The sequence below is a fragment of the Trachurus trachurus genome, assembly GCF_905171665.1.
Source record: "Trachurus trachurus genome assembly, chromosome: 8".
NCBI classification, from domain to species: domain Eukaryota; kingdom Metazoa; phylum Chordata; class Actinopteri; order Carangiformes; family Carangidae; genus Trachurus; species Trachurus trachurus.
The window spans coordinates 7,306,166-7,324,128 of NC_139905.1; the positions used below are offsets into that span (position 1 = coordinate 7,306,166).

General features: G+C 41.6%; 1 protein-coding gene across 1 annotated transcript; it reads left to right on the forward strand.

The window, feature by feature from the left end:
* The first annotated feature begins 94 nt into the window (after positions 1 to 94).
* fus (FUS RNA binding protein) lies at positions 95 to 17,226 on the forward strand. The gene is made up of 15 exons (XM_083977892.1): positions 95 to 227; positions 1,534 to 1,558; positions 1,751 to 1,959; positions 2,061 to 2,235; positions 3,207 to 3,430; positions 3,960 to 4,158; positions 8,196 to 8,230; positions 11,392 to 11,433; positions 11,620 to 11,729; positions 12,175 to 12,304; positions 12,549 to 12,647; positions 13,137 to 13,296; positions 13,408 to 13,505; positions 14,835 to 14,982; positions 15,979 to 17,226. The coding sequence occupies exons 1-15, from the start codon at positions 215 to 217 to the stop codon at positions 16,016 to 16,018; spliced, it is 1,707 nt and encodes a 568-aa protein (XP_083834018.1). The 5' UTR covers positions 95 to 214; the 3' UTR covers positions 16,019 to 17,226.
* The last annotated feature ends 737 nt before the right edge of the window (positions 17,227 to 17,963 follow it).

The window sequence follows — 17,963 nt, forward strand, 5'->3', positions numbered from 1 at the left end:
TAAATGATAATGTTCGTGCAAAATAAAATAAAAAATAAAAAATAAAAAACACACTTCTCAGCGCCACCCTGCGGCCTGTGGAGGAGCTGCAGCGCTCCGGACACCGACAGGCGCTCGGGCATCTTCTTCCTCCTCCTCCTCCTCCTCCTCCTCGATCCGTGATCAACTCGCCGTTCGATCGAGCGTCACCAACGGCTCTTCAACGTCCGTCCTAATGGCGTCTAACGGTAAGAAAACACGGCTAATCTCTGAAATAAATAACATTTGTCCAGCGTTTGGAGGTCGATGTGAAGGTTGAACCTGGTGGTTAGCTTATTATTAACACTAGAAAATAATACATTTCCACCGAGATGCACCGACACCGGTACCGGGGCGACTCACTTAGCTGGTTACGTTAGAAGAAGCTAATCTGCAGTCAACACCTAGGTCGACTAGCTAGCTGCTTATTATATCGGTTCTTGTAACGGGTAGCCGTTACTGTGTTGTTTTTATTTTATTTTCACAAATTGCACGGTTGCGGTTCGTGAACACCTCCTAAACATCATTTATCCAGCCGGGAACTGGGTCGCTAACACCGAACAAACGTGCTCCTGGCGTCGCGTTAAAACGAGCCTGTTGTCTTTTATTATTAACGTTAACATGAACCTTAACGAGCTAACACAGTAGGTCGTTGTGTGTGTGCTTCAGCTAACGTTACTGACCCAGTTTGTGATGGCGACCCCGCCTCTCGCTGTGGATGGCTGGTTACGGTGGAGGTGCAGTGCAGCCTATGTATGGAGCATACATATTCACAAGACAGGCAGCACTGTTAATGTAATTAATAATTGAGCTATCTTGTCATAACAACATGGTATATAAGGGTCAATGACGTGATGCAGCCTAATATCAAGTGGTGTAACTGGTCTGTTTTCATAAAAATCTGGACTCAAATGTGGAATAAATGTAAATCACTTTAACAATGCAAATGCAACACAATGTTTCTTGTTGGGGTTTTTTTTGTTTGTTTTTTTAAGAAGCAGTGTTTTAAGGATCTGTCCCGCCCAGTGTTGCCATAATGTATTAAAATTTAGGCCTAAATATAGAAACACAGCGAAACAATCTGTTTTTATTTAATGTTTTAGGTATATTTTCTTATGAGTACACTTACATCCACTGTAGGTGGATAAAATATCATAGCTTCATTCTTTTGTGGTTACACCATTTGACATTTTTAGGGACATTCAGTCTTATTTTTGTTAAAAATGCTTCAAATGTCATTTCAAATGACATGAAACCAACATGTATACAAAATGTAAATGTTAACAAATCTGATGCTTTTAAAACAAATAAGATGGAACAAGATATTTCTGAATTGCTCATCTTGCCAACCCTTATTTCTCGCATATTTTTTGCCAACACAGGACAATGATAGAGGGTTATAATAGTGTTCTTGCTTGTTTATCATAAATGACACTGTACATCACAGCTAATTAATTTGTTTTTTTTAAACATAATAATCTTTAACATTGACACCTTGTTTTGTTTATACCATAGATTATTCCCAAACGTCTGCCCAAGGGTGAGTAATGTAACCTCTATCCCTATGCCAAAAGCTCCAATCACTTTCTTAAGACGATAAAGATAAGAAATGTATAGTACAAACATTCAGGTTTAAGAAATATATAATTACCACTTAAAATGAATGAACCTTATTCATATTATTCTAAAAACTCACTGACAAGAGCTAATCCTCTCTGAACCTTCTTTGCAGGTATGGGTCCTATGGTGGAGGTGGTGGTAGCGGAGGAGGTGGAGGTGGAGGTGGAGGTGGCGGTGGCGGTGGCGGGGCTAACCAGGGCTATGGTCAGTCCCCCAGCCAGAGTTACAACCAACAGGGCTACGGCGGCTACAACCAGGGCTCCGACAGCTCTGGCTCCTACAACCAGGGAGGTTATGGCAGCTATGGTCAATCCCAGTCAGGTAGAGGCAGACTCACTCACAGTCCAAAAACCACACAGTTGTTGAGTCACACATGTTTTGGAATTTAATTAAATGCCCCGTCTCCTCCTTCTTGCTCCCAGGAGGTTATGGTTCCCCACCCTCTAACCAGGGTGGCGGGGGTGGTTACAGTCATTCCAGTCAGTCCTACAGCTCTGGGGGATACAGCAGCAGCAACCAGCCGTCCAACATGAGCTACAACCAGCAGTCCTCCTTCTCAGGTTACAGCCAGCAGCAGCCTCCTCCATCCTCTGCAGGGTAAGACACTGCCAGCTTCTATTAACTGAACTAAAAACTCACCTTTTCTTTTTACAATGATAATGATATGCATACACATGCATTGTTGATGAGGCACCTAATCCTGCATTGAGAAGATCTTTGCTTTTAAAGGGATAGTTCAACATTTTGGCAAATAGGTCCATTGCCATAATCCCTATAGTCATAGCAGTAGGTTTGTTACCTTTAATTGTTGGTGCAAGATATTTTTAGAACGGCGGAGCAGAGCTGCGAGCTGCTCAGAGCTACGCTACGGAGGCTAATGGGATTTCCTGATTTCCCTCATCAAACTCATCAAATACACAATCCAACAACTCCAAAACGCTCTGCCGGACAAGTTGTGACCTGCACATTTACCACGCTATGAGATAATAACAGAACGTTACCAGACAGAGTTGTTTTAGAGGGAAATTCATGCAAAACCGCTGATGAGCATTCCCGTCGGGGGCAGTTTTTCGACAAGCAGTCTCTGCATTTACCTCGAAAACAACTCTGTCTCGTAACGTTCTGTTATTATCTCATAGCGTGGTGAATGTGCAGGTCACAACTTGTCCACCAGAGCGTTTTGGAGTTGTTGGATTGTGTATTTGATGAGTTTGATGAGGGAAACCAAGAAATCCCATGAGCCTCCGTAGCGTAGCTCTGAACAGCTCACACAGCTTTGCTCCGCCGTTCTAAAAATAGCTTGCACCAACAAATGTTGAACTACCCCTTTAAACATGATTATTTTTTTTACAATTTGCTGTAAATATTGTTGGCCAGTATGTTAAATGCATAGAAGTTAGTGGTGTTGATGTTCTCTGGTATTTAAAATATGTTTTCTGATGAACCACCAGTCAGGGTTTTCCTCCAGGGAGCTTCCTTGCTGTGACTCTGCATTCTTGGCCACATTGTGTTCTCTCAAGTGCTTTGCAATTTTTTTTTAATGGTCTTCTTCTTCTCATCTTTAACAGCTATGAAGGCAACTCACCGGCCCCTGGATATAACCCACCACCCAGTGGTGGACAGAGCGGAGGTGGTTATGGGAGCAGCGGAGGTCAGACAGGAGGATACGGTGGCAGTGGGAGTCACCAACAATCATCCCCACATGGAGGAAGTCACTACAACCCGCCTCCCAGCTACAACTCCCCTCCTTCACAGAGCTACGGTCAGCAGAGCCCGTATGGTCAAAGCGGAGGTCAGGAAGAAGTTCACACTAACTTGTTATGTATATATTATGTGTTTTGTTATTTCCATCCTCTGTGTTAAAGCAGAAGTAAGCGATCCGGTCGTTTTGGCTAACTTCTTGTCAGCCGATGGAGTTAGCAGTCCCCGCCCTCATCCCTACGTTACCACATTCACGCGCATCCCTTGGCTGCACACACAGAGAGGACCGCCCCTTTATGCCGTTCTCTCTCCTCATTGGATAAAGGTTGTAGGATACAAGGAAAGTTTTCTCCTCGGCTTACAGCAGAGCAGAGTGACTGACAGACCCGTGTTTCAGACCAAACACTCTATATAAGTGATTGCTGTCAGAAGATATAACTATTTAAGACTTACTATATTAACACAAACATTCCGCTTACTTCTGCTTTAAGAAGTTATCAGCTTTGCAGGGAGCAAAGACTGACATGACATCCAAATTTAGAGGTTTCTGGGTTGTTGTTTTTTTGCTGTAGATGAATTGTGCTAAATTGTAAACTCGTATTGTCTCAAATTTCTCTTAGGATACGGAGATGAAAGCCCACCACTGAGTGGAGGAGGAGGAGGTGGAGGATACAGTGGTTCTGATGGAGGTTATGGAGGTCAAGATGGCCGTGGTGGCCGGGGACGTGGAGGTGGATTTGGAGGTCGCGGTGGTGGCGGTTACGATCGTGGTTTCGACCGAGGTGGGCGAGGCGGACCAAGAGGAAGAGGAGGCATGGGGTAAGTGTTAAAAGAATCAAGCAGTGTCCATGTTATCAGTTGTCTCTTTGGTAGGTTTTACGCACTTTGAGGACAGTGATGCATGTAAATGTTTCTCACCTTCGGTCGCATGTGGATCTGTTCCACAATTATAACTACATGGTAAATCAACCAAGAGACGTCATCTGATGTTTAAATATCCGTCTCCCTCTTGCATTTGAAGAACAATCATCTCAGGTACCTTCTCTTTGCAGCACTGACTGCACAAATCTTTGTCTCAGAGTGGTATGCTATGCTATACATGCACCCTTCTTAGGTGAACAAATACAAATTAACAATTTAACAATTAAAACTGTGCTTTCACACCCCCGCCCTGACATAAACTAATGATATGCTCTCTGCATCCATGACAATGCAGTGGTTGGTGTAATATAAATCTTGTCATCAGACGGTGTGTATGAGGCTCTGTGTGGACATTCATGTAACACCAACTCTGCATGCGCTGCAGGTGAACTCCAAGCTGACATAAGACCAAGTGCACATGACCCACCTGCGCCTTAAACTACTGCATACAGGCTGTGCTGCAACTCTGGGTGTAACTTCTGCCACCTTGCTAAATTATGTTAGAGCAATATTGATCCCAATACTTGTTATAAAACATGGTTCTGTTCCATGACAAGAAGTAGACATGAGACATGATTTACAAGACACTTTATTACCACTCTGTGAAATGGCAGCAATTAGTGATTTTCTTTTTAATAGTTAAAACACAGCAGACTTTATGAAAATACTAAAAGTTACATTGTGTGGATTCTCCACACGAACATAGTTATTGCTGCACACATGCACATGGCCGCTGGAAAGAACCAGAGGAAACCTGCACTGTGTGTTCATGTGTTAAGCACATGATCTAAGCTGACACTGTCATCAATATAACTCTTAAAGGGATAGTTCAACATTTTGGCAAATTGGCCCATTGCTATAATCTCTACAGTTTTAGGAGTAGGTTTGTTACCTTTAATTGTCAGTGCAAGCTATTTTTAGAACGGCGGAGCAGAGCCGCGAGCTGCTCAGAGCTACGCTACGGAGGCTAATGGGATTTCTTGGTTTCCCTCATCAAACTCATAAATACACAATCCAACAACTCCAAAATGCTCTGGTGGACAAGTTGTGACCTGCACATTCACCACGCTATGAGATAATAACGGTACGTTACGAGACAAAGTTGTTTTAGAGGTAAATGCAGAGACTGCTTGCCAAAAAACTGCCCCCGACGGGAATGCTCATCAGTAGTTTTGCACGAATTTACCTCAAAAAGAACTCTAAACTGAGCCTAAGTCGGTGTGGTAATGAGCTGCATGCCCCAAGTGTTGACATAAATCAATCATTGCCTTTATGCTGCCGCTGGGCAAAGTGGTAAAACCCTATCACAGTTTTAGTAATATGATTATTCGCATATATTGTGATGTGGTTCAAAATTCAGTTTTGAAATTTATATCGATGTTCATACAATAAACAAAACAAACCAAACTAGTTTTTCATGATGTGCATTACATCATGAACTCCCTCCACAGATCCCACAAAAGGACATTACACTTGCTCAGAACTCTGTTGTCTGTGTCAATGCACAATATGAAGGGTGAGATGAGGGGTTTGGAGTTAACGCCCTTGTTGCTGAACCTTGGTAAAAAAGAAAAGAAAAAAACACACACACAAACACATCAATGACATGAACATGCAATATTAACTCCCTAAAGACCATTAAAATGGATCATTGACTGAATGAAAAGCTACAACGAGGAACCAGGGTCAGTCAGTGGATCGGGTCCAGCAGTCAGTGGGTTCCTTTAAGGTCTTTCAGAGTATCCGTATCAAACTTAACCCTCTCCTCACTGTCAATAAATCGGGTAAAGGCCCTTGTTTCAGTGATGCTTGACATCAGTAAGAGAGGTGTGATGGGCTCAGGGAAAAGGCCAAATGTCATCACGAACAGGTTAATTTTTAATGAACAACACAATTGCAAAGCTTTAGCAAAAACATGTCTCTGCAGAACCAGGTCAGTATCACCCTCAAATGTTTCACTCGAGAAGGCGACAAGAGCAGATCCTATTTAAGCTAACATACTGTGTCTGTTGTCTGGTGCTGTTCCCTCTACAGCAGCTCTTAATCACACTACATGATACTGTCCTGTAAACGGTCCTTTATACATTTATTTAAACACCAAAAACCTTGTGTACAGCAGACGCTCCACTGCCAGTGTGGCAAAAAAGCTGGGTACTTATGCAACCACAAGATGCCTGGTCCCAAACTTTCACTCCATTATTACAAAAATGATGGTAGAACCACACCCAACTCAGCATTGCATGAAAGTCAGATTATAAATAACAACAGCACTGGAAAACTAAATTGTATATATTTAAAAATCTGCACTAACTGCTGAGAGGAAGTCCTGTCAAACCGTGGTGAAAGTTGCCTGCGACACACTGTTCAGTTGTGTAAAAACTTAAAAACATTAATGTAAATTGTGTAATTGGTCCCCTAATACATTATTTAGGATACATTTTAGTTTTTTAACAAGAACATCACCATTGAATGAGTGAAGCTATGAAGCAGAAAGTGGTATGGTAAGTTTATGTTTTGATTTTCTTATAGAGGATGCACAGTATGTCATGTACTTCTTTGTGACCCCATAATGTTGGTGATGATGAACTCCTAGACAAATTAGTTTGCCATTCCATTTGTTTGTTTTCTCATCAGTTGTGGACTATATTTAAATCTCTTTTCCCGTTACAATTTTAAAGTCAGTCAGTCTCAGTCAGTATCCTTTAATCAGGCAGGTGGCACTATACACCAACCAGCTGATTTCCTCCTTCACTATTCAACAATGGCATGATGAGTGATCCTGGTTTCAGGTTTGAGAATGAAGGGACATCAAAATGTGAGTTAAAAAAGCTGCTGGTGCTTGAATCTGGTCACACCTCTGGTTTGTCTACCAGACATGATATCCTGGTATAAGTGTACAGTATGTGCAATATTTAAAAGGTGCAAACCAAGCAGGTGTTAAAATGTGGACTAAATAAAACAAAGAAAGAAAGAAAAAAAAGAAATGTGGACTAAAAGCAGAGGCGCAGTTATTAGAAAGACAAATGTGCCAACGTATACATAGCAGCACAACTAGATATGTTACATTTTTTGCCCTATAGGCGTTGATTGTAGATAAAATTCAGCTAGCATGGCCATTAAGCCGCTACACACTGAAAACATCAAAGCCAATATGGTTCTCAAGTGTGTTTTTGTCTGCAAGATGTATTTCCATGCCAAGTAAACCATGGCCTAGACTCAGCCCCACATGCCACAGAACATTTACCATCACCTGCTTTTCTCACCTGTTACCACCTCCTTCCCAACCAGCCCTGACCGATAACTGTGTAATACTCTGCTTTAATCAATCTTTGAATCTTCTCCTAGGCTTTTACCTTCTCTTCAGACTGGCTGTCTGCTCTTAAGCCATCCTTTGGGAAAATTCAAAATGGGGGATGTCTACAGACAGTTAATAGTCTTCTTTTAGATGGAGGAAAGATGAAATAAAAATATTATCAATAATTTAGGTGACAATGGTAAGGGCCTCAAAGTACACCTGTTTAGGGATTTGCTGTATTTGTGGTAAAGAGTAAAGGTTGTCTGAGACCTGAAAAATACCCAACACCAATACAGGGACCAGAGGTGTTAATGATTGGGTTGGTTAATTGACACAAACCCAGTTGAATGATGGAGTCAAATGGGAACTAACAAATTACTGAAATACTTTATATAAATTTGGGGTAAATATGTGAAAATTCAGTTGCTTTAGACCAAATAAAGACAAGGTCTTTAAACCGGCCTCTTGTCCTCAGGGTATGTTCTGAGAGGCTCTGAAAAGACTTGAGTAGGGGTTCATAATGAAGAGGGGTGGGCTTAGTGAAGATACTGAGAGTGAAGGTTACCCATTACCCAATGAGAGAAAATCGCTGTCAACACCGGTCTTCAATGCGTGTCGTTTCTCTCTTCCTCTTCATCAGAATGGGCGAACGTGGAGGATTCAATAAGTTTGGTGGTAAGTGACAAAAAACAATTGGAGTCAAGGGAGGGGGGCTCAGAGACCATACTTAACACATAAAGTGGGTTTAAGTGTGTGTGCGTTTTAACCCAAGTATGACGTTAAACCTTACTATTACACCTATTTAACTGATTGTGTGGAAACACATGCACAGAAAACTTAAATTCCAGCTGTTTGACAAACACAAATATGGCAGTGGAGGCTGAACTCATCCTCAAGACATAGAACTGGAGTCTGAATTGTGATCTTTTTTCATTGCCTGGCCTCACAGCAAGAGCCCTCGTTGTATTGTTTCTTTGGCTAAAAGCCTGAGGTCCTGCAAGTGTGCTTTTACTCAGCAGAGGGAGTAGTGTGGTAACCCTGCGATTAGGTCTCTACTCTATCTCATGTCTTTGCCACTGGAATTTGATAGACAGTTGTTCAGAGCTTCACGAGTCATTAAACCTGACGCCTTGATGTGATTCTGTGTCAGGCGTCAAAAGAAATGAATATCAGCAGCTTGGACTGTAGAACCACAACAACCTGCAAATATGCATTGTAACTCAGATTTTGCAAACATGGTATTCAGTCATGACATCAATGCCCAGAACCAGAATGGCCATAAACATTGGAGGAGGTTTTGGTTCCACTGTTTAAAGATGAGTGTTGGATGGTAAAACTGGATCTATTGTGCGCCTGGTGTATTACGTATCAAGTACCAGTAACTTGATACGGTGCTTAGTTAACGGTAAACAGAAGGAAAGTGTGTGGTTTCTTAACAACAACCGCCTGGTTGGATTGGAACAATAGACGAGGTGTTCCTAAAGCTGTTATTGAACAACTCAATCTTTTGTGTGGGTAAACCTCATAAAAGGTTTTTAATCGCCCATTTGGTTTCATTGGAGTAAGTGTATGTTATAGGTTTACTGTTGGAAGGCTTTGTTGTGACTGACCTAAGATGGGGGCAGAGAGATACTTGGCATCAACACTGACAACATTTAGCTTGAAGTTGCTATTATTATGTTATATATTTTAATCAGAATTCAAAACCAGTAGTTAATATTTCTAGTCGTAACATCAACATTAGAACCCCCAGGGAAAGTCTTCATACTTAAACTGATCTTACCTAAACATGAATAACATGAATTTTACAAAATATTGTAAGTGAACAGCAACTGAAATAAACAAAATGCTGATGAGAAATAGTTTATATTAATAGATTGCTGGTGTTTGTGTCTTTGTATTGAAGACTTTATCGATTGTCGGATTGTGTTCAACATTTTGGCAAATTGGCCTATTGCCATAATCCCTACAGTTTTAGGAGTAGGTTCGTTACCTTTAATTGTCAGTGCAAGCTATTTTTAGAACGGCGGAGCAGAGCCGTGAGCTGCTCAGAGCTACGCTACGGAGGCTAATGGGATTTCTTGGTTTCCCATAATAACGAACGTTACGAGACTGAGTTGTTTTCGAGGTAAATGCAGAGACTGCTTGCTGAAAAACTGCTCCCGACGGGAATGCGCATCAGCGGTTTTGCATGAATTTAGCTCAAAAACAACTCTGTCTGGTAACGTTCTGTTATTATCTCATAGCGTGGTGAATGTGCAGGTCACAACTTGTCCATCAGAGTGTTTTGGAGTTGTTGGATTGTGTATTTGAAGAGTTTGATGAGGGAAACCAAGAAATCCCATTAGCCGTAGCATAGCTCTAAGCAGCTCGCAGCTCTGCTCCACCATTCTAAAAATAGCTTGCACCGACAAATAAAGGTAACGAACCTACTGCTATGACTATAGGGATTATGGCAATGGGCCAATTTGCCAAAATGTTGAACTATCCCATTAATATAGTAAAAGTCTGCGCAAATTGTCTTCGTATCTAATGACGGGTTTGTTTGTTGTATTGGAAACACATTTTAGCAGTCGCTCAAGGAGTGTTCCACCAACCTGAAATCAACATCTGCTCACATTAGTCATGGTGACCTGGCACTGCCATGGAAAAAGCTGCACATGTGTGTTATCGGTGAGACATCAGTTGTCACAGGTGATGAGATAAATGTGTCCGTGGTCGGTTTCCTGATTGACATTCTTCACATGAAGAAAAATAATCAGTTCTTTGTTGCTTGGTTTCACAGTCACTGTCAATGGTTCAAATATTCTGTTGAAGTGAGGGGTGTGGCACTCCCGATAACAGTGCAAAGTTTGTCTCAAACAAGGAAGATCATGCCCCAGAAGTTCTGGTTACTAAAGCTGCTGACGTCAAAAAGGTGACGGGACTTGACACCTGACTCTAATGTGTAACCTCTGAAACTCTAAACACTTCAAGTTGGTTTTAAGATTTGGTAAAATATGTGTACCGGTAACTGTGCAAAACCACAAAATATTTTAAAATCGGTCAAAAAAACTAACACAATGGCTAACAAGGTGTGTGTTCCCAAGATGTATGTTGGGACAATTTCCAAGAATCCTTTGTTAAACGGTGGGAAAACTAAAGTAGACAAAGGAATGAACAAGTTAATGACAAGGATTACCAGGTCACATACTCAAAAAGGGGATTGAGTTTCAATGTGTTTGGTTCCATGAGTTAAGTTTGTGTGAAAGGAAGTGATTTTTAGAACATGAAGAAACACAGTGCACTGACTTGTGTAGTGTTTTAAATATCAAATCGGGACCACAACCTAAGTGAATTTGCATGAGGTATCAGATGTTTTTGTTTAAGCAAACAAACAAACAGACAAACATAATTTCACAACATGGAAGTGGTACCGTGGTTATTCTGGAGTTCAAAATCTACTTAGGGGCAGTATCTCAATAATGTGGACGATTCTGTTTCCGATACTTGTTCGTGGAACGATATCAGCTACTCACTGCCACCTGCGTACGGCTGTTGTGAAGTGTGGTTATTAATTATAAAGGACGTAATGATATAAAGACATGAAAGACTTGAAACTGACACTTGAAAGACAGGATGGTAAAATGGGCTTTCTGTGACACGTATGCAGGCTTCCCCGCCGCTGTAAGCACTTCAGATCATGTATCTCCACACACAGAGTGGCTATGAGCTAAACGCTGGTGCTTTGGTGGGAACGCAGTGTGGATGAATTTACAGTTCGTATGACTGGTGTTTTGCTGTGGACAAACACATTTCTTTTCCAAAGCTGATATCTGTGTCTTGTTTTCCTCAAGGACCAAGAGACCCAGGACATGGACATGGAGGACCGGGCTTCAGTAAGTCCTTTATTATTATATTTATTTGTGTTCTACTTCCAAGAGAAATGTTTGTCTTGCCACCCTCCCATAAATCGTAGTTATTGTAGAAAATAAACTGATCTACAAACAGTTATGTGTGATCATTAAAGGGTTGTGATGTCCAGTGATGTGTCATCAACATCTTGTCATGTTTTCTGCCAACAGTGCAAGACCAGGATAACTCCGACAATAACACCATCTTTGTACAAGGCCTGGGAGACGACTACACCGTGGAGTCAGTGGCTGACTTTTTCAAGCAGATTGGGATCATTAAGGTAAGTGCTGCATTATTACTGCTAAACATTAGTGGCCAGCAGTCATTTATTTATTCACTTATTAATGCATTTATAGAATGATTTACTTGAACAGTGTGATATGGAGTCATAGCTCTGGTAGATATGTGAATTCAAAGAATATGTATTTGCTTTTAAGAGTTTAATGCTGTTCATCATCGTGTAAAGTTAAACCTCAAATGCTGATACAATCAGAATCATGTATTTCAGAGTAGAGACACAACAATATCTGAAATGGAAACTGATAATTCTTGCTTTTCCTTGGTGCGTAGATCTAGTCAGGTTCTTCCTCAAAAATGGAAGTGCAGTTACAGCTTTTAAATTAAATGTTGATCTGCATTTCCCCACGTTTGACACTTTTTGCAACTGAGTCACTAACTTCTGTCTCTGAATTGTCCCTGTTTTTTGCATCTGTCCATCCTCTTAGGTCAATAAGAAAACGGGCCTGCCCATGATCAATCTGTACACAGACAGAGATACAGGGAAACTGAAGGGGGAGGCCACAGTGTCCTTCGATGACCCACCCTCAGCTAAGGCCGCCATAGACTGGTTTGATGGTGCGTTGTTTATCTGTCCTTTAGGGCTGTTCTCCCCAGGCTTCAGCAAAGTGTGGGATAAAACATGAGTGTGTAGAACGTCCTGATTGGTTGTTTATTATGGATGTTTTCAGATCTTTCTCCACCTCAGTAACCAAAGCTGTTGTGCTGTTTAACGTCTTCATCCATTTTGTGATTTAAAGCACATTTATTTAGGACTTCATCCCAGCTCCTTGTGATCTTTTGATCTATCTTACCTCACCAGGAAAGGAATTCAGTGGGAATCCCATCAAGGTTTCCTTTGCCACGCGCAGAGCTGACTTTGGAGGTCGAGGTGGGATGAGAGGAGGTCGTGGACGAGGCGGTGAGCCAGTTTTTTTTAATACTTAAACGTTGTTTTAGAAGATTACAATTTGGGATCAGGAGATGTCCTATTTGAGATTAATTGAGGTCAAAGGTTCATTCCTGACTTGGTGTGATATGATAAAATATGTTTTGCAGGTACAGAATAGACCTCTTATTTCCAGTCCTACTTGCCAGAAGAAATGGCACAGTAGAGGTTCACATTTCTGTTTTCTATGCTTTCATTTCTCATCTATATCAACATTAACCGTTGACATAACCTAGGTTAAATTTCAAGTCTCTCATTATAATATGTAAGTCATTATTTCTACATTTGGTATACCATAATAGTTACAGTGACACGCTGAGGTTATTTATCTCACTGGTATAGAGCAGATTCAGCTTAACTTATTTAATGTAAATCCTGACTTCATAGTTCCTGAGACGCCATCACAGTCAAATGTGTCTCACTAACAAATCTAACCGTGTCGCTTTTTTTGTCTGTTTGAAGGGCCGATGGGCCATGGAGGATTTGGAGGGGGTCGAGGCGGAGGTGGAGGCTTCCCAGGAGGCAACGGTGGTGGTGGTGGTGGTGGTGGTGGAGGAGGTGGAGGTGGAGGAGGTGGAGGAGGGGGTCAGCAGAGAGCCGGGGACTGGAAGTGTTCAAACCCGTGAGTCAGGATTTTAGTGATTTCACTGAGGAGATAAAAATCCCGCGACATTTCAACCAATGATAAACTGAACTTCACACTCACAGATGTAATTTCTTTTATCCTTTTCAGTAACTGTGGCAACCTGAACTTCTCGTGGCGTAACGAGTGTAACCAGTGTAAAGCTCCAAAACCAGAGGATGCTGGTGGGATGTCGCCCATGGAAAGAGGTTAGACACACCATGTACCAGCTGACATGAAGGAAGAAGATATTGATTATGATTTTAGCTTGAATAAAAAAGCAATTTCTATATAATAATTCAAGTATTTTTTTCATATTTTCCTATTAACTGAATGTGTACAGGTAGTCTGATTCTCATTTGTCCAGTTGAAAGTTTTTAATTGTTAGTTTTTACACTATACAAATAAAGTTTACACTTGTTTCTCTTTTGGAGTATCATGATGCCGTTGAATTGTTCAAATGCCTTTTTTTTTTTTTTTTTTTTTTTTTTGTGGAATTATAAATGAAATCCACAACACAACTTGAGTTTTAGGGTGTATTCACACCTGTTTAGTGCGCACCCTGGTGCGCACCAAATGTTAAAATGATACATTGTTTCATTTTTCAGTTAGTGCGGTTGCGTTCACACCTGCTTTTTATCACTCGGGACCAAACTTGGAGAACGTCACGTCTCCATGACTACCGGTTGGAATCTGGAAGCGCTGATTGATAAAACTTTCATGATGGAGACTCCAGTAGGGCCGGTTGTTAGTAGCTCTGGTCATTTATTTCTATATTGTTTGCATGTATAACTCTGTTTGGTACTTCCGGCTGGTTTCCGGTTGCGTTCACCCAGCTCGGTCCCGTTAGTTCCCGGTTAAACGTTAAACACGGACCTCCGCTGCTCGGTAATCAGCTGCTCCGCGGACCCGAGGGACGGACCCGCCGACCTGAGCGGACTCAGCGGACACGCACCGACCGGTTGCCCCGCTGCTGCTGCTTCGTTTGTGGGGACAGAGCTCCGCAGCACCGGAGCACCGGGTGGTCTCCCCGCTGCGTTAACCCGTTGTCAGTGACTACGGGAGCCCTTTTAGCTCAAACTTGTTGAGTTCGCCTGGCAGTTGGCTCGCACCGAGTGCGGTTGCTTTCACACCTAAACTAGTGCGCACCAGAGTTCGGCTGGAGCCGAACCGAGACCACCTCCTCAGGCCGCACTAGTTTTGGTGCATTAGAGTGCGATTTGCTTTCACACTGACCCAAACTGGACCAAATTTAGTGCGCACCAGATTTAGTGCGCACTAACACTGCAGGTGTGAATACACCCTTAGTATTCATACTGATGTCAGTGATTTGATTAGTGATGAGTTAATAAGACAGTTATGTTTAAAGGGTGATGACTGATTGACTTCTGTAGTGGTTTTGTTCCTGTAATAATCCAATAGAAATGTATTTTATCATTGTTGTATTATATTTTTAGTTGTTTATTTACACATAACCATTGAGCCAGGCAGCAGTTAAACCCACAGTGTGACTGAGACCAGTTTTCTTGTGCCGTCAGGAGGTTTTGGTGGGGAACGCAGAGGGGGGTTTGATCGAGGCGGCTTCAGGGGCCGAGGCGGCGACCGAGGTGGCGACCGTGGGGGCTTCAGAGGAGGCCGAGGAGGCGACAGGGGAGGAGGATATGGTGCTGGCAAGATGGACACAAGGTCAGAATCAAATCTTTGTTCAAAGGTTCAAAACTAAATGTGGTAAAAAAAATAAGTTTTGTTTTTATACATGAGGTATCGAACATTCAGATGGTGGTTTGGCCATGACACAAAAGCTTCTTGTTGGATTGATTTTAAAGGAGACATATTATTCCCCTTTTCCACAAATTAAAATAGTTCCCAGGTGTCTTAAAGACATGTCTGTGACATGCTTCAGTCAAAATACCACAAGGATCAAACATCACAGCTCTTTTCAAACACTAAAAACAGCCCTGTTCAGAACGGCTGGAACCACTGCTTGCCCCGCCCCTTCTACTGGTACCAGGTAGGGGTGGTATTACGCAAATTCAAAAACTAGTTACATCCCTAGAAGACAACTGAGGGAACAGCTCGTAAAACCACATGGATTTCAACCTAGGGAGCCTGAAAATTACAGATTTTTTTGTCAATTCTCACATTTTGGAGGCCGGAAGGCAAAACAAACACTCAAATATATGTTAAAGAGCCTTCAAAAAGTGATATTTCCATAATATGTCCCCTTTAACTGTTTAATAAGTATTTCTACAACATCATGCAACACATACGTGAAAGTAACAAAAGGTTCCATAGTGAATTACTTCAGCGTGTCATTTGTGTGGAACCTGCACTAACTAATGAAGGGTTGTCTACCATCATCTTGACAAGCATTCAGCTAATGTTTGGTATGCCTGTCATCCATGTAAAGCATGTTAATGATAAATATGGGTTTTTACCTTTACTCACCGTAGCCAGACCTCCTACAGCTGTTCCGCCCAGAAACCCCTCCTCATTCTTTTCATAGCTTTGTTTGTCTCTGGTGGTTTGTTTGATGGATGAATGCTGCTAGGACAGGGAGGTCTGTGTAAGACTCTTGATTGGTTTAGCAACTCGTCCTGTTTGAACCCTCACTGATCCTGGGTCAGCTGCTCTTTCTCTTTGGTTCAGTAGTGGTGAAGTCAATGTGTTTGTTATTTGCAGGGGGGATCGCAGGCAGGAGCGACGGGGCCGACCCTACTAGATCCTCCGAGGACAAACCCCTCCCACCTCTGTTTGTGAGCCAGAGCCACCACTTCATACTGAACCCCACCCACTCCTTTTATATAACTGTTAACTTTGATCCTCTTGATTCAATGTGTAGAAATGTGTGAGTCTCCCTGTTTTCTGTTTGCTCACTTTCAACCTTCTCCTGCTCAGTGGGGCCTCATTCAGAAAAACAAACAGTAAGTCCAGTCGATGAGGATAATATTTAAATCACCAGCATCATCACTGGAAACAGACCAGATGAACAATGTTATCAAAGTCATCTCTGCAGAACGGATAGTAGTTTTAAGTTTTTAGTTAAAGCCCCTACAAGGAACTTTCAGTTTATCTTTATTTTGGCGTTCCCTGTGGACAAAAGCGGTTGCGTTTTGTCGGAATGAAGACTGCATTTCCCATGAGCTCTAGCGCTCGTGCGTCAGGGCTCCAGACTAACTTTTTTTGTGAGCAGTTTTAGGCAAGTTACATTGGAAATGTACCTTTTGTGTGTAGTGATATGCGCATTTTCAGTGAAAAGAAAATAAACGTATTAATTATCATCCTACATATTTTACGTCTGCGCGACTTGAGGTCTTGAGGTCCCGGTTTCACTAGTTAGAAACAGCTGATCTTCACACCGATGGGCTCATTTGCTGTTAAAGGTCACACACAGCGACATCAGCAGAAACCAGAGACTTTTGCATATCCAGTTAAAAGTTCCTTGTAGGGGATTTAAGATTAATTCCTCTAACGTGCTGAAACGGTTGATGAGATTTTCTCTTTTTGTCATATTTGAGTGTTTAAAGGGAATTCGTGAGAGAATTGAGGTGAAGAGTTCATTGACATGACATTCGTGCAGTTTAATGAACGTGAGTCATCAGACAGGTTTGTGATGAACCTCTGTGAAGTCCCAGTGTCTTATATATTTATTTGTTTGTGAACAGGTTTAACTATAATTGAACTAAAGCTGCTCTTTGTCCTATCAGTGATGTGTGTGGTTACCAGACCTCACCTCACCTCGCTGCTGTCAACCTGACACACCAACCTGCTTTATAAAGACTCAGTTATGCCTTTAACTTCCTCCTTCTCATCTTATTTTGAGAGACGCTCTCCATATTAACACAAACTTTTGTAAATGAGGCCCCACAGTGAAGGTGTTTTATTGAGGCTGAACTCTTACTTATGTATTTATTTATTCATGAGTTGATTTTTGTATTGTCTTGTGCTGGTTTTCAAAAGAACGTGTTGATAAAACCAAACGGTGCCTCTGTGGTCCTTATTCACCATTGACTTGTTTACAGTTGACATCATGCTGCTTTCAAGCAACTGGTTTGTACAGGAAACTAATAAAACTGATGGCGCTCTGGTGTCAGAAACTACAGACGTGCCCCGGGGGAGATGCAGAAGCAAAACATACCCAACATCACGAACTTGTTCGGTTTGTGTTAAGTATGGAAAAGATGATGCAGGTTTAATCTCTCATAATTGTCACAACTATTACAATCCTCATTGCTGTAATCAGGGATGTTAAACATTAATTCATCATATTTTAATGCTTATCCTAACACATGAAACTAGAACGATGAAGATGGCCAAATTGTTTTCCTTTTTCTTATATAATGGCGATAGAGGTTTCATCACCTGGAGCAATGAGCAAGTAATTATTTTTAATTGTTTATCATCTCATGAGCTTTTTTTTTCTTAATCATTGTGTGGGAGTTGCAGTGATGACTTTTCAGTTTACACTTCTTCATTCCTGAAGACTTCCTTGTGTGGCTCAGCATATCTTGAATGTTTGTAGACTAACTGGCAAATCCAGTTTGTCTTTACATGAGAAAAATAATAATAGATGCTCCGCAAATGGAGTGACTCCCATCACATCCATGCTGAAGAAATATCGGTAACACTTTATTTGATACCTATCTCTATAACACATTATAACCATA